Raw genomic sequence first — 27,879 nt, forward strand, 5'->3', positions numbered from 1 at the left:
ATCTAAACATAACTATCGAGAACAATAATTTGCATAAGGTCTTTCTGGGCAAATTATTTTAAAGTTAGTACATTCCGGAGTCTATTCTGTAGGAATCTGTGAAACTGCTATTGGGCTACTGGGCCGCAGTATGTGATGGATTGTACGCTTCACGTTTTACTTGTGTCATTAGCTGATTATGCCAAAGAACAAAGTCTAGTGGAAGCATTGACTTTGTTACAAAACATGCTTGCTATACAGCAATGATGTTTAAGCCTGTAGAACCATTCTAGTGCAAATAATTACAGTCAGCAATAATTGCTTTTGACACAAGTTGACTTCTGGGGGTTGGAGGGGATGCTTGCAACCTAGTCAGCTGACTTATCTCCTAAAAGATGTCTCAACTGTGAGTCTGGGAGGGGGGAAACACAGCACAGCTTTTGCTTCTGTTCATGCTCCTTGGGTCCCATAAAGTAGCGGCTTCCTGTGCTCCTGTGCGTTCTGCAATAGGTAGTGCATATACAAGTCGGCAGATAGCATCACAGAGAAGTGTAGGCCCCTTTCGGCTTTCTGCACTCACTGTAGAAGATGGAATGTGTTCCCTGAGCCCCCCTGGACTGGTCTAGCCACATGCTGGGATTGGGGACTCTTGAGAGGATCATAGTGAGGGCTCTGTTTTTCCCAGTGGGTTCCAAGACTAACAAAGGAGAAGCACAAGAATTCTGATTCACAAATTGATTGGTTTATTGGCTACTGAGTTGCAACTTGCAAGTGTGGTAACGGCCTCCATTCAAGAACGGTAGCCACTAATTCTTTATGCAAGTTCACACAGTATCCTAGTAGGTAGATAAGAGCAAACAGCCATTATTGCCTTCTGCTAAATCTGAGTATTAATTTTGAGTCTTAGGACTAGTCACTTACACGCAGATTGCTTGTCCTGGCTTGGATGCTATTGGGAAGTGAGTTTTCTCCCCATTTATGCACAGCGTTGTGGTGCTTCAATGAGCCTCCACAGCAGCAATGGTGAAACTGCCCACCACCACCATCTTGACTACCTCTCTCTCTCTCTCTAACCCTGACTTTAGCATTATGGCACTTGCTTTCTTCTTGGCTCCCCCGTGCGTTGCCCTTTCTGTTCAGTGGTCCCCTAACCTGTCATCATACTTCCATTGGACAGTTTTCCCTTCCTTGTCTTCTCATAAAGGAAGTTTACTCCCTAAAATTGTTGGGGTCCTGCTGGGCGGTTCTTGGTGTTCTTTCCGGAGGTAAGGTTACACCTCTCAGTTGATGCTATGCCCATTCCTTTCCAAGTGACTCACTTTTTTGCTACATTCTCAATTAATAACAACTCTAGCAGTACTCTGTGTCTGAAACACGTGTGTAGATCGGAATGCAAGAGGGTATACTAATCTTTTAATTCTATCTTAATAAGCCGGATAAAAAAATAGCTATTTAAACAAGCTCTTTTGTTTGTCTGTAGATCTCTTTCCAGAATGTATTTAGAACGCCACCAGTCAGGAAGAAAGAGCTTCTAAGAATTATGGTTCAGAATCCATACGTGAAAACAGATCTCATATTAAAATATTGCAGGTGAGGGGGAACACAAATACCATGTTATTGCATAAAAGAATTTTGAATCCAGGGGTCATTTCGTAGAAAAAGAGCTGGAGGAACTCATTATCATAACACATTAGCATAACTCATTAGCATATGCCATGCCTCTTGCCATCACCGGAAGTGTGTCGTTAGTATAACTGATTTGCATATGCCACACCCCCTGGCATCACCTATTCTGGCTGTTTTGGACCCAATCCTGGCCATTCAGGGCCAAAATTGGGCCCAAAATGGCAAAAAGGGGCTGAAAATGGCTGGAAAAGGGCCCAAAATGGTCAGGATCAGGTCACTGATGAGCAGGAGAGTGATCCACCACCTGTCAGAGGCCCAATCCAGGCCAAAACGGGCCCAAAATGGCCGAGAGTCAGGTGGGCAGGGCCACCTGCCATGTGACCTCTGGGGAACTGCCAGAACTGCGTTCCTGTGCGTTCCCCCTCGAAATGAGCCCTGGTTGAATCAAAATCACTAGCAAACATGCACATTTTAAAAGCAAGGCAATTATTTCCTATCTTCCCTCGAGCAGAGAAATGTTTTCTGAATGAGGGTTTTTGTTGCATGCTGTCTCCCCACCTCCTTCTCTCTCTTCTTGCTTTTAAAGGTCTTTCCAGTTGAACAGCGATGCAGCATTGCAGCTTTACATTGAGGCACTCCTCCAAAATGCTAGCACCAGTCAGGTTGAAGGAGAATCTTCGAGGGATACTGGGAAACAGCCTCCTGCTTCAGTAGTGGCCAGAGCCACAGAAATCATTCCCTTGCTGAGAAGCACCAATAACTTGGTTGTAAACCTCTGTGCCTTGTTGCATAAGGTAGACCAAACCAAACATTGGTTAGGAGAGTCAAAGTTCAGTTCATTTTGATGGAAAGGTTATGCACCTGCTTAAGGATCTCCCACTGAAATAAGATCTAAAGGAGTTAGCCGTGTTAGTCTGTAGTTGCAAAATAGTAGAGTCCAGTAGCACCTTTAAGACTAACAAACTTGATTGTAGCATAAGCTTTCGAGAACCACAGCTCTCTTTGTCAGATGCATCTCTGACGAAGAGAGCTGTGGTTCTCGAAAGCTTATGCTACAATAAAGTTGACTAGTCTTAAAGGTGCTCCTGGACTCTACTATTTTGCCATTGAAATGAAAAAAATTAACTCTGGCTAAATCAGGCCCATCTGTTGAAGCTCCAAAGCACTCATTCTGCTGAAGGTGCTGAAACTGGAGATCAGAGATGACCGTTAGAACATCAGGTTCATATCCTCCTGTAAAGCAGGCCACATGCAGAATAACTTGCTCTAATATAAACTGCAGTGTCCCACAAGGCCCACCATAGTAAGATTTCTAATTTCTTTGATATTGTGATGAGATCCCAAAATCAGTAGTCAGGTTCAGATGATCAAGAGCCATCATTTACATCTCTCTGGGTGCCCCTGGCCCCATGCTGCCATCCCATGGCTCTTTTAGTTGCATGTGAAATTAAAATGTAAAATTTATTAGTATGGTTAGCCAGGGTTAACAGTTATTAGGGGCCCATCTAAACCACGGCTTGAAGCTGGTTAGCAAACCCTTGTGAAGAGGGGAAGCTGGCAGTTAGTCAGTAGGGGCAGAGCAGTTTATGTTTGAGAGAGGAGATGGGTGATGGATTATGTGATTCTGTACCCTGTTCATGGTCCCATAACTATGATTAAGAGATGGGCTGTGTTACATCTGCACCACCACAGGGCAACATGGTTTTGGGAAACCATGATGGGCTAAGAACCTGGAAGCAACTAACTGGCTTGCAGCGTGCAGAGATGAGGGATTGTCTGAGTAAACCTTTTCCAGGTTCTTTCACCAAGTGTCAAACCCATGGTTTAGTGTTGTTTGAGCCATGCCAGAGTTTTTCTTTTATAAATTTTGTAATCTTGAGTTATCAGGTCCCTTTTGTGTTTCTTTTATCTTGCTTCAATCTCCATAACAGCTTGATCCATATGACTACGAAACTATTGAAAGTCTTCTGATGATTATAGAAAAGGCTGGTGGGGAAATAGCAAGCATCCCGTTGAAAAAAGTAAGTAGATACGCTTTGCTTTACTTACAGAAACAGTTTTGGTGTTCAAAACGGACTCTGTCTTATACTGTTCTCACCAATGGTACACACATGCTCTGTCTTGAAGAAAGAACGTCTAAAAATACCTAGATGTTTGAGGCATTGTTTTGTGAATATTGTCATTTTGCACAAAGATTTGTTTCAAAAGTATTGTTCTGGCAGAGGCAGGGGTTCTTCAGAGGATTTGAAAGGTCAAGGAAACTCACAGAGGCAAGATACTCTGGCAAGAAAAACAGGGCTTTAACGGAGAGGAACAGGCAGTCCACAATACAGCAATCCCTTATGTACTGCTGGGGGGCTCCATAAAGGAACCGGCACACCCCCAAGCAGGCTCTAGGGCAGGCTTTTCCTCCTGCTGTTATATACTGGGCCTCTGCTTACCAGGGGCAGCTTCCAGGACCAGCAATACCTGACCATCTGTTAGGTCATGCCGCTTGGGACTACAGTCTGAATCTGGCACTCCAGCAGCTCCTTTAACCCTTTCTTGGAAGTTAACAGAAGGAGGAGATCTTGTAACTGCTTGCAGCGATGGCTGTCTGATGCTGGTATGCTTGAAGCTAGAGTAGGATCACCTGACAACACCATTCCCTACTCCTCTTCAGGGGCTCTTCTACGATGGCGCTACAAGTATGTAGTTCATAAGTATGTGGAATTCTTGTTCAGTTCCCAAGCAAAACAACGTTAAGCAATCCTGGCTAAAATGTATTATTGCTTTGAGAATGTTTTTTTTTCCCTTTGAACCATCAACTTTCATGGGAAAAAGAGCATTCTTTTTCTGTTCCTCTAGGCTCTGATGCTCATTGAACACTTGAAGTCCTACAAAAGAATTTCTGCTCCTGGAGATCTGGAACATGAATATGTGTTCAAACAGGATATTCCTTTGTCACCAGCTGCTCAAGCCAGGCTGCCCTTCCACTTGATCTTCTTTAGAACTGCACAGTGTTTTTGGAATATAATTAGTAAGTTTTTGCAGACAGTAAACATCTAGCTTTGTAAAAACTTCTGTGTGAGAAAGATGTAGTTTGAATGAGGTATGCAGAAAAGATATTCCAGGTTCCTTTTTTTTTTTTTTTTACAGCTCCAGAAATAAATGAGGAATCATTCCCAAAGATTTTCTTGATCTCCAAACTCATGAAGGTAAAAATGAAACTAATCTGGGCTGGACTGCCTAGTTGGTTTTTTAATTAGTACAATCGGCTACCGCAACATGGGTTGATGGTACTAATTTAAATGGCTACAGAACTGGAATTAAGCAAATTCGTGGTGGTTGTTAACAGTGGTTCATGATAGTTAAATGGATCCTCCATATATGCTGGGAACATGTCTCTGGGCAACTGGTACTGGGGAAAGACAGTGGGAGCAGGACATCCACTTTATACCCTGCTTGGGAGCTTCCAGAAGCATCTTGCTGTTGCAGTCATTCTGCTGGCTTCAGTGGACAACTGTCTGATCCCACAGGGGTAATGCTTACGATCCTTAGTTTTTCCTTGGAAACACCTGCTGAATAAAACATCAGCAAAACTGTATTTCCTGAGTCTGCAGTTGGGCATATGATGAAGTCCCCTTAAGCTGAATTGAGCTTATCTGGTTTTTGCAATCTCTTCAGTTGTTGAAGTCTCTCAGAGTGTGTTCTGTACAGGAGGATGTGGGTGGGTGGGGGGAGAATCCAGGATGGTTGTTGTCATTGAGAATCAGGCCGTCTCTTCTCTCTGCATATCCCCCTCTTGTGTATCTGCAGCGCCATCTTGTGTTCTGTTCCTTGACTGCGTTAGAATGTTGGCGGCAAGGATTTATATTTTCCAAAGATACTTTCATGTTGCTTTGCTGTAGTGACTTTAAGGGAGTGATGCCTTCAGCCCCACTCCATTGGGGTGGGCGGATGCCTTCAGCTCACTCCATTTGTCGGCTTTTGTGCTTTTACAAGGTCTCACTGGACACGCTTCATATGTGTGCAGCCAAATGCACATTCCAAGAAAGACTGAAGCCAAAAACACTAGAATGGACCAGAAGTGGATCTCTACTGGTAGTTGACAAGGAGATTGCTAAAATTATGATGGCCATTCGGTCTTACTTGCTCCATGTCACTTGCCCAGAATGGTCTGTAGCTCTTGCTTACAAGATGGCTCAAGAACTGCAAACAGGTATTTCAGGGAAGGAGGGGCACCGCTTGGTTCTCTGCAGTTTATGGTAAAGGGCTTTTTGTTTAACTTTGGCCAAAGAAATTCAGCATATTGATAACCACTATAGTGGAAAAATAATGTTTGGGAATTGTGGGAAGGCTGACTGGGCATTTTATGCTTGACGTGAGGGAGGTTCTTCTGCAAAGGTGGTAAATGAATGAATGAATTTATTTGCGGTCAGAGACCATTACAATGGCAACACATCCTTAACAGTCAATAGAATAATTCCTTCCAGCATAAAAGTGTAGAAGGACATAGAACAATACATTTAGCATTTAAAATCTTAGAAGGTACATTAAAATGAATTTAGTTTTCTAGGAACAGAAGTGATTCTAATATTTAAAATATTGACATTAAAATAGTTAAAATCGTAAAAAGAGCAGGACAGACTATATATGGCCATACTTCTTCTTATGGAATTTAACCGGACAGAATTTGGCTATTTGCCTGGAGATGGTTGGATTTTACATCAATTAGGAGTCTCTCTAGGCAGGCCTTATTTGCCTCTGGTCTGTCTAAGAGTGGGGAAATAAACTTGTCCCTATAGACTTGATGGAAAGGGCAGCAAAAGAACAAATGAATAAGTGATTCCACTTCACCCATGGAACAACATCAGCGTCTGTCCTCATATGGGATCTTCCTATATTTCCCTTCGATGACCATTGAGGGCAAAGGTGGCGTGGATATCTTCAGCATTTATTACTTTAATTTTACATAGCACAGTGTTTGATAGGATAGTGTACATATTAACCAGTAGCTAATTTCTGCGTCATCGGTCCTGAAAGTCCTGTTTCAAAAGCCTTTTTGACACTTTTAATCATGTTTTTATTAATTTTATTTAAAAATGTATTAGCTCACCATTTTTATCTTGAGGTTTCCAGGGCGGTTTGTGTATCCATTAAAAACAATCCACAATTAAAGTAATCAATAGTAATTAAATTGCTAGAGACCCCAAACAGGCCACACCTAACAGCAATAACAAATTACAGCTTCACAGCAACAGTAAAAGCCAATAACCAGCAAAAGAAACAGAACAACAAAGCAGTCAAGATAACATGCAACTGGTTCCAAAAACTGGATGAACAAAAAAAGCCATCCAGCTACACAAAGGGGGAGTGAGATGGCTCAGGGGGTGGGGCATACAGAGCATCGTTTCTGAAATGGTTCTTAACTGATAGACAATTTCTGATGGGAGCAGGTCATCCTTTAAGTGTCCTGGTCCCAAACGGCTTGAGGATTTTATGGCAATCTTGCATTTTCCGCTGGAATACATTATATAGGAAACCTTAGCTAATCTTGGTTCCCCCTAAGGAATGTGTTTATTGATGCATGTATTTACACACCTACATTTGTCTCTACTTGATGTTTACTTGGTATTTAAGCATCATATTGATTTGATTTCTATGTTTTGAATCAGAAAGATTCTCAAGGCATCTTAAATTTAAAAAATGAAATGCAGTTTAAAGCTTGGGGGTAGTTCCATCTTTCGCACTGTAGAGTGTTATTCTGGAGCAGCCTCCCCCCCATTCAAGGCTCACTTAGGCCATTGTGGCTGTTAACATCTCTGACTAATGCTGATTGGATGGCAAGTTGTTGGGCTGCACAATTCTTACTTCTCACCATGAATAAAACTGGGGATCTTCCAGTTCATGTGCTCCTTCCTTCCCTCCTTCTTTTACATATGGCCTGTAATTAAGGGCTTCCACTTTCGTAGCCATACTGCTAACGTATTGTACAGGATTGAATGAGATACAGGCTGGACCATTTTCCTGAACCTTTGAATGTTTCATGGGCCTTTGTTGTGTTAAAATCTAGAACCTGGCTCTGACATTGCTTGGAGGTCTGAAAGGAAAAAAATAGGTGTACGTGTGAAAGATTTACTTTATTTCTTTTCCCTTCCTCCTCTAGGACCCATCAAAGTACAGGCACTAAATTTTTGTCTGTATTTGGTTGAAAAATGGCTGACAAATAACGACGTACAGGTATCATTCTTGTCATAATACTCAGAGAATAAAGTTTAATTGTAAGTATTAGGGGTGTGCACCTGAAAAATATTCGGGTTTCCTGCTTCGGGTGTACTCGAAGTGGGAAAAAGCTTCAGAAAAAGCCCCGAAATCCAAAGCAGCATGCCACTTCAGATCCAGGTTTCTAAGTTGCTTCAGTATGCTCCGGAAAGATTCGGAGCATACTGAAGTGACGGGGGAGGGGGGAGGCCCACCACCACCCTTAAACTCCCACCCCACCTTTAAACCCCATCCACCACCACACTTACCTGGTCAGGCGGAAGGCTGGAGTGGCCCAACGCTGTGCTGGCCAACTGGCCGGCAGAGAGGTCCTTCCCTGCTGCCATCGCCGCAGCCAGCGTGACTAGTCAGCAGAGAGGGCCTTCCCTGCCGCCGTCACCGTGCAGCTGCGGCCGGCGCAGCTTGCTGGTCGAGAGGGCTGCCGCCGGAGGCCAGCAGGCAGGAGGGAGGCTGTCTCCTCTACGGTGCCAGCGGTAAAGGGGGGTGGGGCAGTAACAGTAGGAAATGGGTAAGTTTAAAGGGCCCTGCCACTTGTGAAAGGGCCCTTTAAACATAATCCCCGGAGGCCCCAAACCTTCCCGAAGCATTACAAATGCTTCTGAAAGCTTTGCTTTGGGATTTCCAAATGGAGCCCAATTCTGGCATTTTATTTATTTACTTATTTATTTACTTACTTATTTATTTCATATTTGTGTTCCGCCCTCCCCGCAAGCGGGCTCAGGGCAGATAACATTTTAAAATGTTCCATATTAAAACATTAAAATATCATATAAAAATAGCAGCACTCTTTTGCCTGGCGGCAACAATACAACTAATAACCAACGATACAGCAGTACAACTGGATATAGCAGCACAGTAACAGCAGCTGAAAACCAAACAGTGGTGGGCAACTTTCACAGGGAAAGCTTTGTAGATGTTGCATCCTACGGCCAGTGGAGGCCCAACCTCAGCCATGAGCCTGGCGGAACAACTCTGTCTTACAGGCCTGGCAGAAAGATAGTAAATCCTTCCGGGCCCTGATCTCAGTAGACAGAGCGTTCTGCCATGTGGGAGCCAGGACTGAGAAAGCCCTGGCTCTAGTCGAGGCGGGCCTCCTTGGGGCCAGGGACTGGTAACAGTTGTTTTTCTCCCAATCGGAGGGTCGGGATTTTACCCGAATCGGATACCCGAAGCGCACACCCCTAGTAAGTAATAGCCAGTGGACCAGGTGCATATTTCTCTGGATTCTGTTTGCATGTTGAGGGGGTTGTGTGGTTTTTTTCTTTTTTGTCCATTGCTTGAGTTTCCGAGCTCTGCTCATAAATAAATATTTTTGTCTTCTGATGAAGGATGAATCTCGAGAAAAAGCTCGAGAGTATCTGAGAAAGATACAGGTGGAATACAACAAACAGGCTACAGAGGCCGTACTCATAGCCCACAGCCTGAACACTAAGGAGCACTGGAAACTAATTGGGAAGCCTGCACATCTGGTGGTGCTGCTTTACCAGCACAGCAGCATTGCTGAAAGACTTCAGAATCCAGCCGGCAACAATTATCCAGGTTAGCTATTTCCCCACCCCGATGAAGGCTCTTAACTTTGCTGCCCGAACATCATGTTGCATGGAGCACCCAAGGAGGTTAGACCAATGCAGTATACAAGGGTTCCTCAGTTCACAAATCAGTGTAGAAAAGTGTTGCTTCAGCACAGGAAGCATCAAAAAGCAGCACACTCATGTGGCGTCTACCCATAGTTTCTGTTTGGCACTTTGGCACTTGCCCAGAAGCATCATGGGATACTTGCTTCTTTCCCAAGAACAATCCTGAGCGTGCCTGTGGTAGGAAACCACCTCTGCAGCCTGCATTCCCCACACTTGTCTGCAGTGGCCCCTGACCACCTTCGCGTGAATGCACAGGGGCCCGTGTAGTAGAAGCACACATTCAGGTCCCCAAATAAACACTCGCCATAAATGCTCTTATACAGGCATGGTGGTCTGAAATTTGGCTGGGAGAAAGGATGTGGTGGTAGTCCTTGTGTATACTTTCTTTCTCCTGTACAGATATTCATGCTGCCGCAAAAGAAATAGCCAGAATTAACAATCTGGATATGAAGACGATTTGGGATATGTTGCTAGAAAAATGGCTGTGTCCAAGCGAAGCACCAACAGATGTAAGTGTGTTTCCTCAGGCAAATTCTGTCATAAGAACATATGAGACTGCCTTATATCACCTCAGACTGGTGGTCCAATTAGCTCAGTATTCTCTGCTCTGAATGATTATTCTCCATAGTGTCAGGCAGGAAAGGGCCCACTTCACCTGCTCCCTGAGATTTTGTAACTGGAAAGGCCAAGGATTGAACCTGGCACTTCCTGCATGCAGAGCAGGGGCTGTGCTGCTGAGCCGCAGCCCCAAATCATCTAATTTTGTTTTAGGTAACCCTTCATGTTCTGACTTGGAGCCAGTGTAGCTTGCAGCAGGGCCTCTTGGTGTCCATTGCTTTTTCTGTTGTATAAATAGACTGCTAAGGTGGAAAGAGGGCACTTCGAAGAGGGTCTTTCCCAAGACCATCCCTTGAAGACCAGAAATACCTCTCCCCCACCCCTCTTCCAAGCCTTTTCAGTAAAGTGCCTTTCTGCTATCTAGATGCTCTTGTCATTTCCAAAAACAAGATGGCCGGGTAAGGGAAGTTCCTCCCTCAAAGTGAGAGAAGAATCTGAAAAAACTATGTATGTGTAGTCAGTCTTCAGAAATTAAAAAGTGGTTCTTAAAGGAGATTAGGAGTTTCTGGACTGGCTGCCAGATTCTGTCACTGAGACGAAGAAGTTTTAATTAAACACTGGGCTTTGGGGCGGACTTGGGGTGCTTTGAACGGTGGCATTCCAAACGTGAGAATCTGAATTTATTTTTCATTTTCTTTTTAAAAGAGAACTTCAGAGATGGTTGAAAAAATAGAAGAAGAAGATGAAGGCTTCAAGAGGTAAGTCTTTGTCTTCTGATGCAAACCTGTATATTGTTCTACCGCTTACTTTCTTGCTTCACTACTTATATATGCAAACAGATAGCAACAGCTCTCCAGGGTGTTGGACAGAAAAAGCTCTTCCCCCACACTTGACACTTGAGATCTTTTAATTGAACTTGGTTCCTACTGCATACAGTCTGTTCTAACCCACTGCCTTTTACCTGAGTTCATATGCTGCAGTGTTTTGCATCCATGTGTCACGTGAGGGAGGGGAGAAGAGAAGAGGGAGAACTGTGCTGCAAGAGGAAATTAAGACCTGAAAGAAAATACACAGCGAAAGCACATGCTGGACTATTTATATATCCATACACATGGGATTGTTTCCCACTTCTAGCTGGCCGATAAGTAAACCTACCACCCACTGTAGCAGCAGTTCAAAACAATATACCTTGGCTCTAGAAAGTGAAAGTGTAAGAGAACATTGGGGTGGGATAGGAGAAGGGGAGAAGCCTTGGCAGCTGCTGGTTTGTCCTCCTGACTATATTTCCTTAAAGTCCTGTTCTCCCAGGAGTTATATGTTTTCTTTCTCTCTCACTCTCTCTCTCACACACACACACATACATATACACACAATTAAAGGGGCATCTTTACATATAGAAGAAAACTGTTCAGTACACCAATGGAAAGCTTGCATTAAAAATAAAAAAACCCTTTATTTTACAGAGTTCTCTATCTCCTGCAGCTGCAACCAGCAGATAATTGCTTCAGAATCCTTTATGAATGTGCAACATCCACAACATCTGTAAGTCGGTGGTATGCATTTTAAAAAAAAACAGACGTAGAGTGAACACTTTTTGGAGCATATTTTGCTGTACCAGTCCCCTCTATATAAGAATATGCTACTAAAATAGTAATGATCAAGCAGAACCTGTGGAGTGTTTCTCATAATAGCCTATAACTGACTGCTTTGTCCCCAAGCTTTGTGCTATAATTTGGAATATGAAGGCAAGATCAAAAAATGCATCTGGGAGCCTGGACTGGCCCAGTAGAATTCTTGACCGGTTTCCCTTTCTCTCCTTTTGAACAAAGCAGGCTCTCCCCTATCAACACACTATTAACTCCTAAAACTTGTGTCTGTTTCAAAGGGTTTGACAGGGAGAGGTAGGGGCTACTGTTCAAGAAACCAAAAGGCCTCTTTGAACACACTGACATAGTTGCGTTGTTTGTGGCCGGCATACCTTGCAGTGTGCCGGCAATGGCTAACCAAGCTATAACACAAAAATGTTAGGTTTCATTTGGGAAGGAATCTCTTGCAACAACTCTGCACACTCCTCAATCCTCTGCTTAAGCACAGTGCTGCATTTAATCTTTTTCGATGACTGGAGCATTTCACACAAAGTGTCCAGGACAGCATCTCTTTAGTTCAGTTTGTGAAGCTGAATAACCTGAGTTAACAATACTGTGCTTTCTGTCAGTGGCTGGGCTTCACGATAACTCTAATTTCCACCATCCTCTCCTACCCCTCTCAGCCTATTGGGGAAAACCCGCTGACATTTGCTCACAGAAGCAGAGCTCTCAAGTGCCTGATCTACTGGGCAGACAGTTCTACGGTTGAATTGCTCTTCAGAAAACCCATTGAGAAAGTAAGGTAAATCAAGTCTTGTTTCCTCTTAATGCGGACAATACCCAGTAATGCGGCTGGGCTGAACGTACTAGAATGTGATGGTTGCAGTCCGGTACTGTGCACACAAAGCAACAGGTGATTGCGTTTGCAGATCCTTTAGAAGCTAAGATCCAGACAGAAGGCAGCTTTCCTGCCCGAACAGCTCCTTAGTGGGACTTGAGGTTTGTATTAGGTCCTGTGCCATCGCCACCATGCTACAGGCCCAACTTGGATGAAGCCTCAGATGGAGGGGTAGGGATTAAGCAGCGCCTGTTCTGCCTCCTCGCCTTCTGAGCTGGGAGCCAGAGCTGGTGCATCCTCAGCCTCCTCCTTCAGTCCCTTTAAGACCCCAGCCAGGTGTGGGGCATGCCCTGTGGAGGTGTAGCCAAACCTGCAGGTGACCTTGGAGCAATTTCTCTCTGCTGCTGCCCTTTTCCTACCCTGAAGGTGGGGCCACCAGATGGCTGGCTCTTGAAGTGCCAGTTGCCATGGATCAGATGGCTGGCCTGTGGCTCTGTAGCACGTATATTTGTGGCCCCAGTAGGCCTGACAGGTGCTGAAGAGGCTAAGAGTGCCAAAGAGAAGGGAGTGGAGTTTTTCTCCTTCCTCCAACAGTTTTTAACAAATGCTCCGGACATGCAACTCCAGCTGCTGAATCGGGGAGAGAAATTGAGTTGCTGGATCAGGGAGAGACATTGTGCAAGCAGTACCTGTTCGCACTCTCACTTCCTCATCCCGTTAGGCATACATGTGTGTGGTTGCCTCCACAACTTACATACACGTGTATCAACACCGTGGTAGCGCTGCTAGTTTTTTTGCACTTCTGCTGTCATGAAATCACTGAAACTGCATATAGATTTGAGTAATTTATTCTTCCTGTAGCATTAAGGATTTCTTGTTTATTCATTTTTGTTCCCTGGAAGAAATGTAGCAGTCCTCGTGGTAGCACACAAATCTAGAATATTTGCAATGAAGTAACTTCTGTAGCAGTTAAACACAGAGGTTTTTTTGTGCTTTTAAACAGGGTCTTCCTGAAAACCCTAATGTACCTCGCCGAATTTGAAATCTTGAACATTCCATACACTTACGAATCATTTCGCAGTACTCCCAAGGAAGGCATGATCAAAGGATTGTGGAGAAACCATAGTCATGAGCCCCGGGTAATATTGCTGGAGATGGTCAACAAATAAGTCGGCATGAACCACTCCTTGTGGTGCAGTGATCCAGTTGTGAGACTTGCCCAGGCATGGCTACAGTCCGTAGCACCTGCAAGTGGCATCACTTAGCCATGGGTGGTAGGGATATGACGGGAGTAGATGTAGCCACACGGGTGAGTCCAGAGGTGGTGCTAATCATATACTGGTTTTGTTTTTGTTTCCAGGCAGTGAAACTAATGACTGAGCTGAGTTTGGAATATAAAGTATGTGATGCTCAGCTATGGAATGGTTTGCTGCAAAAGATGCTTGACTTCAACATGGTAAATCTTTTCTCTGAGCATTATCTACAAGGAGAATTTAAATGCATGGTTTAGTCTATCGCTGCGAATAGAGAAATACCTAAAATCCGGACAATTGTATGGGGCTGACAGTCCTCTAAAGCGAGTCCTGCTGAACCTTCCCCCTTATAGAGGAGGGTTTGCATGCACGCCTGTGTGTGCATTCTTCTTCTCCAATGCCCTTCAAAGGATGCTCACTCACAGAACCGGAGTCAGAGTGTCACAGTGAACTGGCATCACTGCATGTTAAAGAACTACACATAATATTTTGCTGGTGGTGCAAATGTTAAAGCTCAAACTGGCTCCATGTATAAGTTCTGTAAAGCCAGAATGCAGTTTGTTTTGCAGACTGACTCCAGTGTTATACAAAGTAGAGATGAAGAATAACATCTCACTGCACTCGGCTTACAGTTACAAGGTTTATAATTATCATAGAATGGTAATTTGTCCCTGATTAAATTTAAGATCTGCAGACTTTTGCAAGGACCAGTAGAACTGCTTTATTAAAATTATGCCTATTCTATAATTTTTTTTAAATGATGTCTGCTGTAACAGCTGCTCTCATATTTTGCTTGTGGTGTGCTTTGTCTTCTCTCTCTTACATACCCTGACCCGCTCCCAGCAACTGGTCTGCTTGCAAGAATGGCTGTTTCCTGTGCCTGGGAGAGGGATGGGGCTCTCCCAGGCAATATTTCTGGAAGCAGCCGCTCAAGCACTCAGTGCTCGCTCCAAGAACTTACTGATATGGAAGTTTAAATTGTATCCTCTTTCTATGTCCATAAAATATTTAGTTACAGAATAATATGTTTTTCAGATTCATTACCTGCGGAATGTTTTGGCAAAGATTACCAGGGTCCATTCATTATGGCAGGTATGTGAAGTTTTCTTCCCCCTGGATGGAATCTGTACTTTTTGAAAAGCATTAATGTGCTAGCTTTTTTGTAAGCTGTGTCATGTGAACAGATGATGCCATTACTCTGCTAGAGTAAAACATAAATCTTCACCATAAATGCACCCTGTCCAAATGTGCTACAGATACTAACGAAAGCTTTAATTCTAATAGCCCGATTGCACAATTTGCCATGAGCTGCAACGGGGAGAACGGTTGGTGTGTTCCTGGTACAAAATCCAGGTCTTGCTCTTTGGAAATACCACAAGATGGCAGGGATAGAAGTTGCCTGTTTGCCGGGAGGTCTCCATCCCGATTCTCGCACTTGGTCTGATTTAGCATCTAAGAGGGACCAGAAAGAGTAGCTACAGCCACCAGCTCATGAAGAGGCTCGGGGGAGAGAACGGTAGTCCGTTGCCCTCTCCCCAGAACTACCTTGCTGCTGTCAGGATAGAAAAGGACCAATGGCAACCTATTGTTGGCTTGACCTGAGTGAGGAAGCCCAGGCCCACTAGTAACAACCAACTTCTATAGAAGCTTGGAAAGAGCGGCCTCAGAATCCCCCTCTGGGGAGAGGGGGAGCTAGGGGAAAGGATTGGAATTGAGCACACTTGGATTTGAAGAAAGGGAGCATTCTTGACCTGTGTATGTTCCTCATCTCCAGTGCATCAACAGCAGGAGTGCCCCATCTGTCCAGCAGAGGCAAAGGGCTTTTATCTCCCCCAAAGCAACTCTGGTATTCCAAGAATCTGAGCCCAGCAAGGTGCTTCAGCTGCCACCAAGCTGTTGCTTATTTTAATATTAAGGATTGGAACTGTAAATGCTTTGGGAGCCAGTCTAGCTCAGCAGTAAGTAATACGGCTGCTAGAGCTAGAAACCTCCTTGGATGATAAGAGAGGGGAGGGGAAACAAGAGTGCCGTGATCAGTGTTATTAGTGCCACTAAGGCCACTTTATTTCAACTGCAGATTGGTGAAACACACCCAAATACATTGGAAACCAAGCCTCAGAATACAGTATCAAATGAAGAGCATTGTGTGAGCGCAGTCCTTGGTCTGCAGCAACGTTTGTGTTATACCACACAAAACAAGAGATAAAAGCATCGGGAGCATTTCTATATTGGTTTCTGAATGTGTGGGTGTGTTTGATTATAAATATTGTACAATTGACCACTGAGGAAGGCCATAGGACCAAAACACGTCTGGTCTGTCTTTGTGTTGGTCATTGGACTGTATCATCATCTGTGTATGGAGAACGTTTTAGCAGTTTTTAACATACGCATGTAGTCTGCCATTCAGACCGTATGTTTTTAACCTATATTCTGTGCACATCCATAATAAATACCTTCTTGGAACATATTTTACATTTTAGGTTGTAACTCGACCCCTCTATTTTTTTTCCCCTGCCAGTGCTTATGTACCAATTGTGGTTTTGGCACGGGTGCTGTGGAATCCAAGCACTTTAACCTCTACTTCCTCCTACATGAAACACAAGCTTTGCATGCAGAATGGCCCCGCATTCAGTCCCTGGCATCTCTAGTTAAAGGGTCTGGGCAGCAGGTGTTGAGACCTTTTTCTCCCTGTCGAACTGACCCAGTATGAAGCAGCCTCCTCTTTTCATGTACAATAACCAGACTTTTAACTTGACCCATGGAACTTCTCCTGGGTAAATTCAAAAAGAGTCCAGTAGCACCTTTAAGACTAACCAACTTTATTGTAGCATAAGCTTTCGAGAATCACAGTTCTCTTCATCAGATGCATCTGACAAAGAGAGCTGTGGATCTCAAAAGCTGATGATGCATCTGATGAAGAGAGCTGTGGTTCTCGAAATCTTATGCTACAGTAAAGTTGGTTAGTCTTAAAGGTGCTACTGGACTCTTTTTGATTTTGCTACTACAGACTAACGCGGCTAACTCCTCTGGATCTCTCCTGGGTAAAGTCCTGAAAGATTTCAAATTCCACAAACCAGCACCATTTAAAATGCCAACATTTTAAGAAGCGTTTGACTTTTCACAGATTCCAAACTTCAGCCGAGCTTGGCAAAATGTCATCCTGGCGCCCCTTCATTCAGGTTCGGTTCTTTGTTTAATTATGTCTTTTTTGATCATCATGTGATAGAATTGTGTGAATATTTGACAGAAACCTGGAAGAATTTGGGTCTGTCAGCAGAATTCAGCACTAAGAGTATCTTTTTCTGTTTTGTTTTGTTAATGACCTTTCAGCTGGGAAGATAGGCACTGTCCACACACTTTAAAACTTGCTGCCATCTTAGAAGTCATAGAGGGGCTCGTTAGGATTTCTGGTGGCCGTGGGGCAGTTTCAGTACCTTACTTTGTTCACAACTTGTCCACATGATTCCTCAGGAGAAAGATGCTGAGGAGCAGGATAAGTCTGCTAGGAGCGTGTGGACCTCATCCTGCCATCTTCATATAGTGCGCAGGCTTCTATATAGCAGGCTTCTTACCTGCTATATGGTTAGAACTGCTGCAGTATAGTGGTCAAGTGGGTGGGCTGCCAACCAGCACTCTACTAGTTCGACTCCAGCTACTGCTGTGAACTTTGCAGGTGGCCTTGGGTAAGCCACTCCTCCCAGCCCCAGCTCCCCAGCTGTATTGTGGGGATAATAATAATACTGGCTTTGTTCACCATTCTGAATGAGCACTCCTCTGTCCAGAAGGCGGTATATAAGCCCTTCTGGACAACACTTGTTATTATTATAGCTATAAAAATATGTTGCAGTACTGTATGAGATTTGACCTGCGAACCTAAGAATACAGCTTGTGAAGAAATACTTGACCTTTTTTCTTACTTTTCTTTTCAAGTTTCATGTCCACCAAGTCCTAGTGAACTGGAGGCATGTTGCACATCTTTCAGAACTTTACTGAAGTAAGTAAAAAAAAAAAATAGTGTGTGGAGGAAATAGATTTAAAGCATCCTGCTCCATAAATAGAAACTCTGGTTTAGGCAGTATGCCGCAGAATGTGATAGTGGAATGCTGCAGTGGTCGAATGGAACACCCCACTGAAGTCTACAGGTGCAGGCTGTCCTGATCCATGTCTCCTCAGCATTTGGTGACACCTGCCTGCGATTAGATTCAGCGACTGAGCTAAGCCACCTAAGCAAGCGGCATTCAAAGGGACTCTTATCTCATTTTGGACTCCTTCCATCCAAACTAGACCAGAACCCAGGGGAGTTTGCCATCATGAGAAAATATCCAGTTACAGATTCCCCAGTGACTACAGGGGAGAGGGGGGGAGACAGCCTCTAATCTGGGTTGTTTCTCACTCCCGCACCTCGGGTCAGAGCTGTAGTTTAGGACTTTACCTCTGTGTCAGTATTCTTGAGTAGCATATGTGGTCTTGGAGCCTATGGATGGAAGTCTTCCAAAAAGGTCCCTTCTCCCCTAAGGATCAGTCACTGTGGGTTGCTGAACAGAACTTTATTTACTAAACCTCTAAGTAGAAAGGACGGTTAGGCAGTACAGCTGGATTCACTAGAGAAACAAACATGAAACAGTGCTAGCTATAGGTAAGTTACCGTCTGAACATCTCCCCTGGTTCTCCTTGTCTGAGAGTGAGTCAGACCCTGTACTCGTTTGATGAGCTTAATGAGGCACATCTGGTGAAAGGGATCAAGTTAGTTATGCTTCATGTTTAAAATCCCTGCAACTCAAGCACAACTGCTATGCTGGGTTTCAGTTTGCAGGGATATTTTAAACATGGGGAACTATTATGAAGTGTGGTTTCTCTTGCTCCCTTACATTTATCAGTGGTGCAATTCATTCTAGCGCACCTGTGGAGACCAGACCTGTGCTTAAGGAACTTGAAAAGGTGCATAAAGAACTGCTAGCAATTGTAAACCAAGAAAACCTTGCATGGTTAGGATACTTACGCAACTTGGGGAAGGTAGGGCAGAAGAGGTTGTGCATTAGTATATAGAAGCATAGCTAATTCTGACATTTCCCCCCCTTTTACACCAATACTCATCTCTGAAAGCTGTCCTGTCCAGGATGATCTCGATCTAATTGGGATTGCAAAAAAGTACGTGGAATTACAGCTGCTGGCCCTGGCTTTGGGGTGTCTCTGGCTGATCCCTCAGCTGGAGAAAAGAAATCAACAAATTCAAGTGAGTAAAGTGGTTCCTCTCCTCTCCCTCTCATTTGGCAGTTAATACCTTCTTGAGCCAGTTGGTGAAGCCACAGTGGCAATAATGCACATTTGAGAACGTAGAACTCTGGCTTACCTTGCTTACTTTGAACAGGGTTGGTCTCATCATTTCAAATGCTTGTTATGTGCTTTTCTTTTGCTATACCGATCTATCACCTGTTTCCTTAGGCTGGAAATGAGTCACATCACCTCAAGCTAGACATTTTAATTATTTTGTAGGTTGTGTAGAAATGACATCCCTCCTTCTTTCTTGTGTATTTCCTTTACCTGCTGTCCCCAATTCCCAAGTAAATATATGCACTTTGGAAGACTACAGATGTAGCAAAATGGTATATACCACAGTAACTTTGGCCTAACCTGCCCCTGGTCTTTTTGTTACAATGGATTAGCATGACTAATTTTTTGAAATGGGATACTTTGTGACCCAGGTATCTTTTGAATTTCAAGGCTGCTGTGTCCAAGAATGCTTCAGCATTATTTTTCCTGATAATTTTGAAACCCATGTAAAACTCTGATTCCTCCTGTGCTTGTTTTCTGGTTTTGGCCAGGACTTTTTAGCCTCTCACCAGCTGGACACCATCTTGCACCAAGTTGAAGAGCACATGAGCCACAGTGAAACGGCTTCCTTTGCTTCTCAGGTATGTCACTTTGCATGTCGGTCCCTCCCCTTCCAACTCGCCAATATCTGTAGCAGACACAACCAAAATAATAATTCTGCCCCTTTGCAGATCAGGCATTTGATTCTAGATTACACCATACACCAGAGAGTCAAAAGCTCTGGGGCCACCGAATTGCTGAAGCTAGAAAAGGTGGGGGCTGATGAACTGAAAAGGCTGGTGAAATGCCTGGCAGATGAGAACAGGTAAGCTAATGCAGAGTTCCCAGATCTGACTTTTCTGTATTTGTTTTCTGTGGAAGAGGGAGGGGGCATGGTTTTGTCTACTGCCATATGACTAAATTGTCATGGACTTGGTTAAATAGTAGTATTTAATATCAAAACACAGCTGCTTTAGTTGATGCCTGTAACACCATGGTTCAGAAGTCCTTGAAGCTCAAGAAACCACTAGAATTCATTGGATAATTGAGATCCAATAAGGTTGTAGATTGCAGTTATTTGTACATGTGATCCGTCTGAATGAGTAACAGCAGAATGAACTGGCCACTGGAAGTCTAATAAACTGGAACCATAATCCCCATTAAGCAGGGCCTGTGCTTCCTCAAAGCAGTATGAAGCCATGGTCTACATGCCAAGCCATTAATGCTCGCATGTATAGATAGCCTCAAAGGCAAGTAGCTAACATGAGAGGAGTGCTTCCTTAAGCCTAAAACGCCTTAATTTTAGTCCAAGTCTAAATGGCTCTGAAAAGCAAATACCACAATCCAATAGATTTAGGTGCAGATGGATCCAATGAAATTAATAGGCTTAAATCTGCCATTCTAGTTTTTTACTAGGGAGAAAATTCCACTAAATCGAGTGGGGCGTGCTTTGGATTGTTCGACATTCGTGTAAGTGTGCTGGGTTATGGCAAAAAATGTGTATGTGCTCCTGGAGAAGGCGCAGGAGGAAATCCCTCCTGTCCTCCCAAAGATATGAGCACCATACATCTAGGTAAGTGGGTTAGATGGTGAAACTGATGCAGGGTCAAGAAGTCTTCAGTCTGCGTGTTTAACTACACAGGATCGATGATGCAGCATCCCTAATAAAGGAGTATCTTAAAGGATCTGGAAATCCTGTGTCAGACCAGTCGCCATCTTCAGATGTTGTGAAGGTAGTGAACAGGTTTTATTTTTAATAGTGTACCATGTATGTTTGAAAGCTGCACTGGAAACTAATGGGACAGCTTGCTTTAAATTCCTTATGCCATGTTATGTGTTACCAGTCATTGGTTCTAATATTCAACTATGCTTCAGTATTCTACACTGACTACTTCATTCATATTGCTTACTGTTATAGAAAACTGGTAGACTGAATCTATTTTTTTTCCCTCCCCTTCAGATGTTCCTCTGGGAAGTATAAGATCTGCAGCCAGGCTGGTGTGTCTTTCCCTCCTGTGTATATACATATATTTAAAGTAAAAAAAAAAGCTATAAAGCATCCCATATGTGTACTTTTAACATAAATGCTTAAGTAATAATATAAGTTTGATAAAAGTGAAGTTAAATGAATATTTATTACAAGATTGGGAATCGTTCACATGAACAGATGAAATTCTACCAAGCATTTTGAACAGTATTTACAAGCTCGAACCTTTCCAAAGTCAAAACTAAGAAAGCCAAGGCAGACTTTAAGATGTCAAGTACTGTTAACCTGTCTACAACAAGGAAAAGAATAATTTCATAAGCTAAAATAATATTGCAAACACTGCAGATATTTTAAGTGAATGTTGCAAGAGGAGGAGAAAGGACACTAGAGCATAAACAGGCAGGAGTGGTTGGCTTCATGATTTCTTGTACTCAATTCTTTCTACTTTCACATCATCGCCAATCAGCTGATAAACATAAGTAACGACTGTGGAAGCTTGGATATCCATCAGCACAAACGAAGGAATGATGTTGCTAGGGGTAAGAAAAAAAGTTATTTTTTCTGACAGCATCTTAATGCAGCCACTTAATGTAAGACTGGTATGCCTGTGCGTGCTAATCAGGAGAAAGAACCGCTGAACATTCTGGAACTGGCTTCTAAGTAAAAAGGCTCCATCTGCAAGACTATTAGAACGCAAATACACAAAACACCCTAGAATCCACTAGCATCCTCTAACAGCAGTAACACACTAGTTGATAGTAAAATGGACAGCACCATTTATTATACTTTTGCTGATACAGTTTTCAGGAAGTTCACTCAGGCTAGTTTCAGGGACATCTCTTACCTCAAACCCCTCTGAATCGCCTGAAGCTACTACAAATAATAATAAAAAATATATAGACTTCAAGGTGGATAGTAGAAAAGAGCAAGAGTCCAGTAGCACCTATAAGGCTAACAAAATTTGTGGTAGGGTATGAGCTTTCGAAAGTCACAGCTCACTGAAGAAGACTTCAAGTCTTTTAAAAGTGACCTTTCCCATAACAGCTCAGCTTAATTGCATGTAGTGCCTTATATGATAGTACTCTGCTTATGTACACTTTATTCCTGGATGGAAGACAAGCTCTAAAGCTAGGGCCTACAGGTAACAAGTTTACTGGATCCAGGTTAATGGCAAAGATTCATAACCCGGGACAAGCATGAATACCTTGGCCTACACAAACTGCAGCAATTAACATACTACGACCAACACCCCCCCACTCAATAGCTCATTGCATTGCATTCAACTCACTTTTCCAAAGCACTGTAGGCTCCTGTTGCTGACCCAGGGTTGATATAGAACTTGTTTTCATGTTCAAATGCCTCAAATTTGTGTGTATGTCCTGAAATGAGGATGTCTACATCAAACTGCCTTTGCAGTAATGCCAGGCTGGCCACATCACCCCAAGGAATAACTTGATGGCCATGGATCAGCCCGATCTTGAACTGCCCAACAGTTACAACCTTCTGTTCTGGATAATTCAAATTCTAGAATCAAAGACAAGACACGTTAACTACATAGGTGCGGTTCTCTGCCAGGTTCTTCCGTGCTTTAATGAAATGCTACCTTTCTTTCGACCAATGACTGACTATAACAATACTGTAGGTGGAACAAGAGATTAGTCCTAACGTCTTATTCCAGCAAAACGACCCCCCCACCACACACACACACCACCACCACCAACAACAACAACAACAACAAAAGAGAACCTACCCCCATGGGCAGCTATATAGAACCGCACAATTAATCTGCATTCCACCCCCAACACAGAATTTCAAGAGATTTCAGTACCTCATCAAAATCCCCTCTAACTACATGAACATCTCCAGCCAGGGTCTTGAGGTAATCATAGCTCTCTTTGGTGCAAAGGTTTCCAGTGCAGAGGATGTGTTGGATCTTTCCTGGAACGAGCAGTTTCTTGAATTTAGCTGGTAAGCTGTTGCATCTGTGCGGGATGTGAAGATCTCCCAACACTAGCACCAACTTAGGGAGGAAAGAAAATACACTTAGAATCATAGGGTTGGAAGGAACCTCCGGGGTCATCTAGTCCAACCCCCTCTGCACAATGCAGGAAATTCACAATTCCGCCCCCCCAGCTGCCCCAGCAACCCCTGCTCCATGCCCAGAAGATGGCAAAACACCTCCAGGATCCCTAGCCAAACTGGCCTGTGGAAAATTGCTACCTGACCCCAAGGGGGAGACTGGCATTACCCTGGGTATGTAAGAAGGGGCCAGAAGAACTAAGCACTGGTGTAACTCATTGTGCCCTCCCCCTCATGATCTGCCCAGGTTCACAGAATCAGCATTGCTGTCAGCCGTTTAGCCTCTGCTTAAAAATCTGTAAAGGAGAGCCCACCACCTCCCAAGGAAGCCTGTTCCATTGACGGACTGCTCTGTTAGGAAGTTCTTCCCAATGTTTAGCCGAAAGCTCTTTTGATTTAATTTCAAGCTGTTGGTTCTGGTCTGATCCGGGGCAGCAGAAAACAACTCTGCACCACCCTCTACGTGGCTGCCCTTCAAGTACTTGAAGTTGGTTATCATATCACCTCTCAGTCGTCTCCTCTCCAGGCTAAACATTCCAAGCTCCTTCAACCTTTCCTCATAGGACTTGGGTCTTCAGACCCCTCACCATCTTCGTTGCCCTCCTCTAGACATGTTCCAGCTTGTCTATATCCTTAAATTGTGGTGCCCAAAACTGAACACAATACTCTAGGGGAGGTCTAACCAGAGTAGAGTAGGACTTAGGACTGTCTCCATGCTTGGCATACCAACTTTCACAGTTCCATTATCCCTTTTCTCCATTTTTCCATTTATGAGCACAATGTTGGATGGTCTCATGTCTACAGCAATTAGCCTCATAAACCTCATTACATTTTAAAGTTTCTCTCTAGTCCTTCAGTTCCAATCTGTGGCTCTTAAATCTTAGTGTCCTAACACTCCACAGCATAAAGCACAAATAAGACAGTGATGCTTTCTGTGCCTTGTAACCAAGTTGGTGAAACTGACCACTTCATCCAAACAATTCCTTAACAAACAAAGCTCCCTTCATCCAAGTCAGCCCAGCGATTCATCAGTCAGTCTTGTCTATGCTGACTGGTAGCAGCTCTATGGGAGTCTCAGGTCTTTCATATCGCCTGCTGCCTGATCCTTTAAACTAGAGATGCCAGGGATTCAATCCAGGCCCTTTTTTGTGCCAAGCAGCTGTACTACTGAGCTGTTACCTGGTTCATCTACTACTAAGATAGTGGTGTTATCCTTCTTACTCTTTTCTCAATGAGTTACCACAGAGAAGCTAACAATGACTATGTGACTCCATGGCAGAAAGTCTATGGCCCAGGTTTTTGCTCTCGTGCAGTTATGCCACTTAAGACTTTGCATGAGTCAAAGACTGTCAGAGGCAAGACAGGGGCTGTAGCCATAGAGAGCTCAACCCTACCACTTAGCAATAAAAGCAAGGATACTACATGGGCAGGTACAAATGCCAAGGCCCAAAGCATGCTCCCTGTCAGACTGTCACAGTCTGGCTGGCATTCTTACTGTTCAGATCTGGTAGTCTTTTGCGGGGGCATATATGAGAGCAGAATGCAAGACTTGCCCTCCATCCTATATATGGCTTGGTTCAGGGATTTTCGAATGCACTAGCTGCAGGGCATCTCTTCTGCCACCACCTCTTTACCAAGAAACTCTGCAGGTTGTAAAGGATTCTAGGAAGTTGTTCAAAGGGGCACACAAACCATTTAGCTAGAGTGCTGGCTAGGCCTGCTGAGCCTCAGCAGTACACTGCATGGACTGAGCAAGGCTCTGGAGAGAATCCTGTAGCTGTGTCTCAAGGAATGATTGACAATGATAGATAGCTGTGCTATCAGGATGACTGACAGGGGTAGACAGGCTGTCATGTAAGGAAGTTTGTATACCCTTGCTGTGCTAATTGAGAAACAACCAATACATATAAGGAACTCAATAAGTTTCTGCACCCAGTTTGTAAACAATTCTCTTAAAGCTAAGTAATCACAATTAAGCATAATAATATGAGAATTTACAGTTATTAGTGGATGGTAAGACTTTGTTCTTCAGTCCATGCCTGTTTTGCATTTTAATAGCCACTGAGAGAGTTGCCACCACCAATGTGAGCAAGAGGCCAAGATGAACAAACTTACTCTGTGCCCAGCCTTATTGGATGAAGAAGTTGATTGCAGACGGGGGGAGGGGAGTGGAAAAAAACAGGGTGAGACATGAACTATGTTAAATAAAAGAAAGCAACAGAAAAAAAGGAAACATCAAGGCAAATTAATAAGAAAATCATCAATGAAATCTGAATGTTAGGGCAGAAAATGTGTTAAAAAAAGATTATTTTAAAATCTGATTTATGTAACTGATGCCCAATGCAGTAATGGAAGAGCTTATCCAGCATTCACAGAAAACAACAGTCATTCTCACGTGAACCACAAAGGTCATGCCCTGCAATCTTTGCCCATGCTGTAATAAATAAACCTGTTTGGGATCACAGCTGATATAAACCTGAGTCTCTGCATGCCAATAAGAATCAAATTCTGACTACTATTACATAGTAGCAGTAAAACATAGATAAGGCTTAGGGATCCCAGTAACACAAGAAGATTCCCTCCACTGTGTCTCTTTGTCTTGGCACTGGATGCCAGCCCCACTTTAGAGAAGTCTGTGTGCAGAATGGTGCATAGTTTGTGCTATGGGAAGGAGGAATTCTGCAAACTGCATTATGCAAATATCCATGATTTCTCTTATCAGAATAATATATTTTACATTTTTGGACTGTTCTGTATGGTTTATACTAGTTTGCTAGTCACAGAACTATGCAGGATACTGAATTCCCAACCATCAGAAACCTTGTTCACCCATGGTCTGGCTTCTCAGATTTCACTAAGTGTAGTCCTACTTTCATCAGGTTCTTGCTTTTTAAACAAATTCTTAAAGAGGAATTCTGAACCTAAAACCTCACAGTCAATTTTTTCTGCAGTACCATAGAACCACCCAGTTCATTTGCACAGGATGGTGGTCCAAGATTATGGTTGTAACCAGCGTACTGTGGCCAAGAAGAGGTTAAGGTGGATCTTTGACAACTAAGCTATTAAGATTATAGTCCTTTCAGTCATTGGCTGTAACACTGATTCTCATTCCCCTAACTGCCTGTTTCCAACCAGAGTTTATTATACTAGCAGACATGCCACCCACACAGTGCATGATTTTTCATTTAATAGATTTTTCATTTAATGCTCCAAGAGGTTAGCCAAGCATAATCATGAGAGAAGTTATTGCTGTAAATACCATGAACACAAGTGTGTTACGTGTTGCAGGAAGTTGTTAAAACTGCGGTTAATGTGAAAAGAAGAGGCAGAGAGATACAAGAAAACCTCAGGAACTCATGGACCTAACTGACAACCAACCCTCCCACCTTTGCCCATTAAACTGATCATAGGCTGATCACATTCTCTCAACCTAAACCTCCATACCGTTGTGAGAATAACAGGACACTACTCAGAGCTTCTAGCAAGAAAGGCAAGACCAAAATATAATGCATAATGTACCAGTTAAAGCCAGGGGGATATGGGGAACTGGATCAGTGAAAACCAACTTCAACCACCATCATTTCAACTCTCAGTATGGCACTGCGGTCTGTTGTGTTATTGCTGTATGCTTTAATTGCTAGTTCTGTGGTTTTTATATATGTATTTTACTTTTGGTTTTATAACATCTTGCTTGTAATTTCTTAGCACCCTTGGTGGCTCTGACAGGGCAGAAACATGGGATATAAATTTTGTAAATAAATTGCATGTGTGTTCTGTGCTGTCAAGTTGCCTCCAACCTATGGCGGCCCTATGAATGAAAGGCTTCCAAAACATCCTATCCTTAACAGACTTGTTCAGATCCTGCAAACTGGAGGATGTGGTTTCTTTTATTGAGTCAAACCATCTCGTTTTGGGTCTCCCTCTTTTCCTACTGCTTTCCACTTTTCCTAGCATTATTGACTTTTCCAGAGAATCTTGTCTTCTCATGATGCGACCAAAGTTTCCATAGCCTCAGTTTTGTCATTTTACCTTCTAGGGAGAATCCAGGCATGAATTGATCTAGTACCCATTTATTTGTCTTTTTGGCCATCCGTGGTACCCACAAAACTCTCCTCCAGGACCATGTTTCAAATGAATCAATTGTAAATAAATCATTCTAAAACAACAAACATGTAAGGCTTTAGGATATGGCACTCCCCCCACCACCAGGGCTGACAACCTCCAAGGTGGAGCCTGGTGCTCTCCTGAAATTACCACCACTCTCACCTGAAATCAGTTACCTTGGAGAAAACAACAACTTCGGAGCGCGGGCTGTACAGCATCACACTCCCACAGCTACCTCCCCAAGCACCCACATCCCCAGGAATTTTGCAAGCCTACTGCTGACCCTATTAGGGTCTACCCTCCTGAGCAAAGCTCGGCAAGGGTGGGATTCGGACTCCAGGCCTGCAGCGACTGGGGGGGGGGGCTTCAAGCCCTGCCGCCCTGTTTAGCGACTCTTCCCTCCTCCCTCTCCCACCCCAGCTCACCATCTTGGCCTCCGGGCAGCGCCTCCACTTCAGTTCCTTTTCTCCACTGCTTCCGGTCTGCCCAAACCACACTCCGGAAGTGCGATCCACGGAAGCCGGAGAGGAGTCAAAAAAATCCGGAACGCGCTGCGGAGACTCGTGTCAATCAGGCCCGAAAAGAATGAGGCGAGGTTATTCTTTCCTCCCAATCAGCGTGGAGGGCGGGAAAGTCGGGCGGTAGAGCGCTAGGAGCG

The 27,879-nt window shown here is 43.7% G+C and overlaps 2 protein-coding genes across 2 annotated transcripts in view; one reads left to right on the forward strand and one right to left on the reverse strand.

Moving 5' to 3' along the window:
• Positions 1–21,102, forward strand: part of KNTC1 (kinetochore associated 1) — a 54,711-nt gene extending 33,609 nt beyond the window's left edge. The window contains exons 42-63 of the mRNA XM_054996407.1: positions 1,460–1,569; positions 2,192–2,399; positions 3,537–3,626; positions 4,453–4,624; positions 4,744–4,802; positions 5,590–5,806; positions 7,754–7,827; positions 9,198–9,408; positions 9,906–10,015; positions 10,770–10,822; positions 11,528–11,606; positions 12,334–12,452; positions 13,492–13,627; positions 13,849–13,944; positions 14,777–14,833; positions 16,866–16,920; positions 17,672–17,735; positions 18,845–18,974; positions 19,564–19,653; positions 19,744–19,877; positions 20,694–20,784; positions 21,012–21,102. Coding sequence (XP_054852382.1) covers positions 1,460–1,569; positions 2,192–2,399; positions 3,537–3,626; positions 4,453–4,624; positions 4,744–4,802; positions 5,590–5,806; positions 7,754–7,827; positions 9,198–9,408; positions 9,906–10,015; positions 10,770–10,822; positions 11,528–11,606; positions 12,334–12,452; positions 13,492–13,627; positions 13,849–13,944; positions 14,777–14,833; positions 16,866–16,920; positions 17,672–17,735; positions 18,845–18,974; positions 19,564–19,653; positions 19,744–19,877; positions 20,694–20,784; positions 21,012–21,032 — 2,376 coding nt within the window. The 3' untranslated portion in view covers positions 21,033–21,102. The remainder of the gene's footprint in view (positions 1–1,459; positions 1,570–2,191; positions 2,400–3,536; positions 3,627–4,452; positions 4,625–4,743; positions 4,803–5,589; positions 5,807–7,753; positions 7,828–9,197; positions 9,409–9,905; positions 10,016–10,769; positions 10,823–11,527; positions 11,607–12,333; positions 12,453–13,491; positions 13,628–13,848; positions 13,945–14,776; positions 14,834–16,865; positions 16,921–17,671; positions 17,736–18,844; positions 18,975–19,563; positions 19,654–19,743; positions 19,878–20,693; positions 20,785–21,011) is intronic.
• A 65-nt stretch (positions 21,103–21,167) lies between these two features.
• VPS29 (VPS29 retromer complex component) lies at positions 21,168–27,779 on the reverse strand. Its single transcript, XM_054995716.1, has 4 exons — positions 27,647–27,779; positions 22,867–23,058; positions 22,327–22,562; positions 21,168–21,571 (listed from the first exon to the last, which is right to left on the reverse strand). Exons 1-4 carry the CDS (start codon positions 27,647–27,649, stop codon positions 21,454–21,456), a joined length of 549 nt encoding a protein of 182 aa, XP_054851691.1. The 5' UTR covers positions 27,650–27,779; the 3' UTR covers positions 21,168–21,453.
• Positions 27,780–27,879: the final 100 nt, after the last annotated feature.

The sequence above is a fragment of the Eublepharis macularius genome, chromosome 13 (assembly GCF_028583425.1).
Source record: "Eublepharis macularius isolate TG4126 chromosome 13, MPM_Emac_v1.0, whole genome shotgun sequence".
In the NCBI taxonomy this organism is placed as follows: domain Eukaryota; kingdom Metazoa; phylum Chordata; class Lepidosauria; order Squamata; family Eublepharidae; genus Eublepharis; species Eublepharis macularius.

Excerpts from the sequence above, each read along its gene's own strand:
- VPS29 (XM_054995716.1), bottom strand. Across the intron at positions 22,563-22,866 it reads TTAGAGGGGATTTTGATGAG|AATTTGAATTATCCAGAACA; the intron begins GTACTGAAATCT and ends CTTTGATTCTAG. Across the intron at positions 21,572-22,326 it reads GCCTACAGTGCTTTGGAAAA|CAACATCATTCCTTCGTTTG; the intron begins GTGAGTTGAATG and ends TCTTACCCCTAG.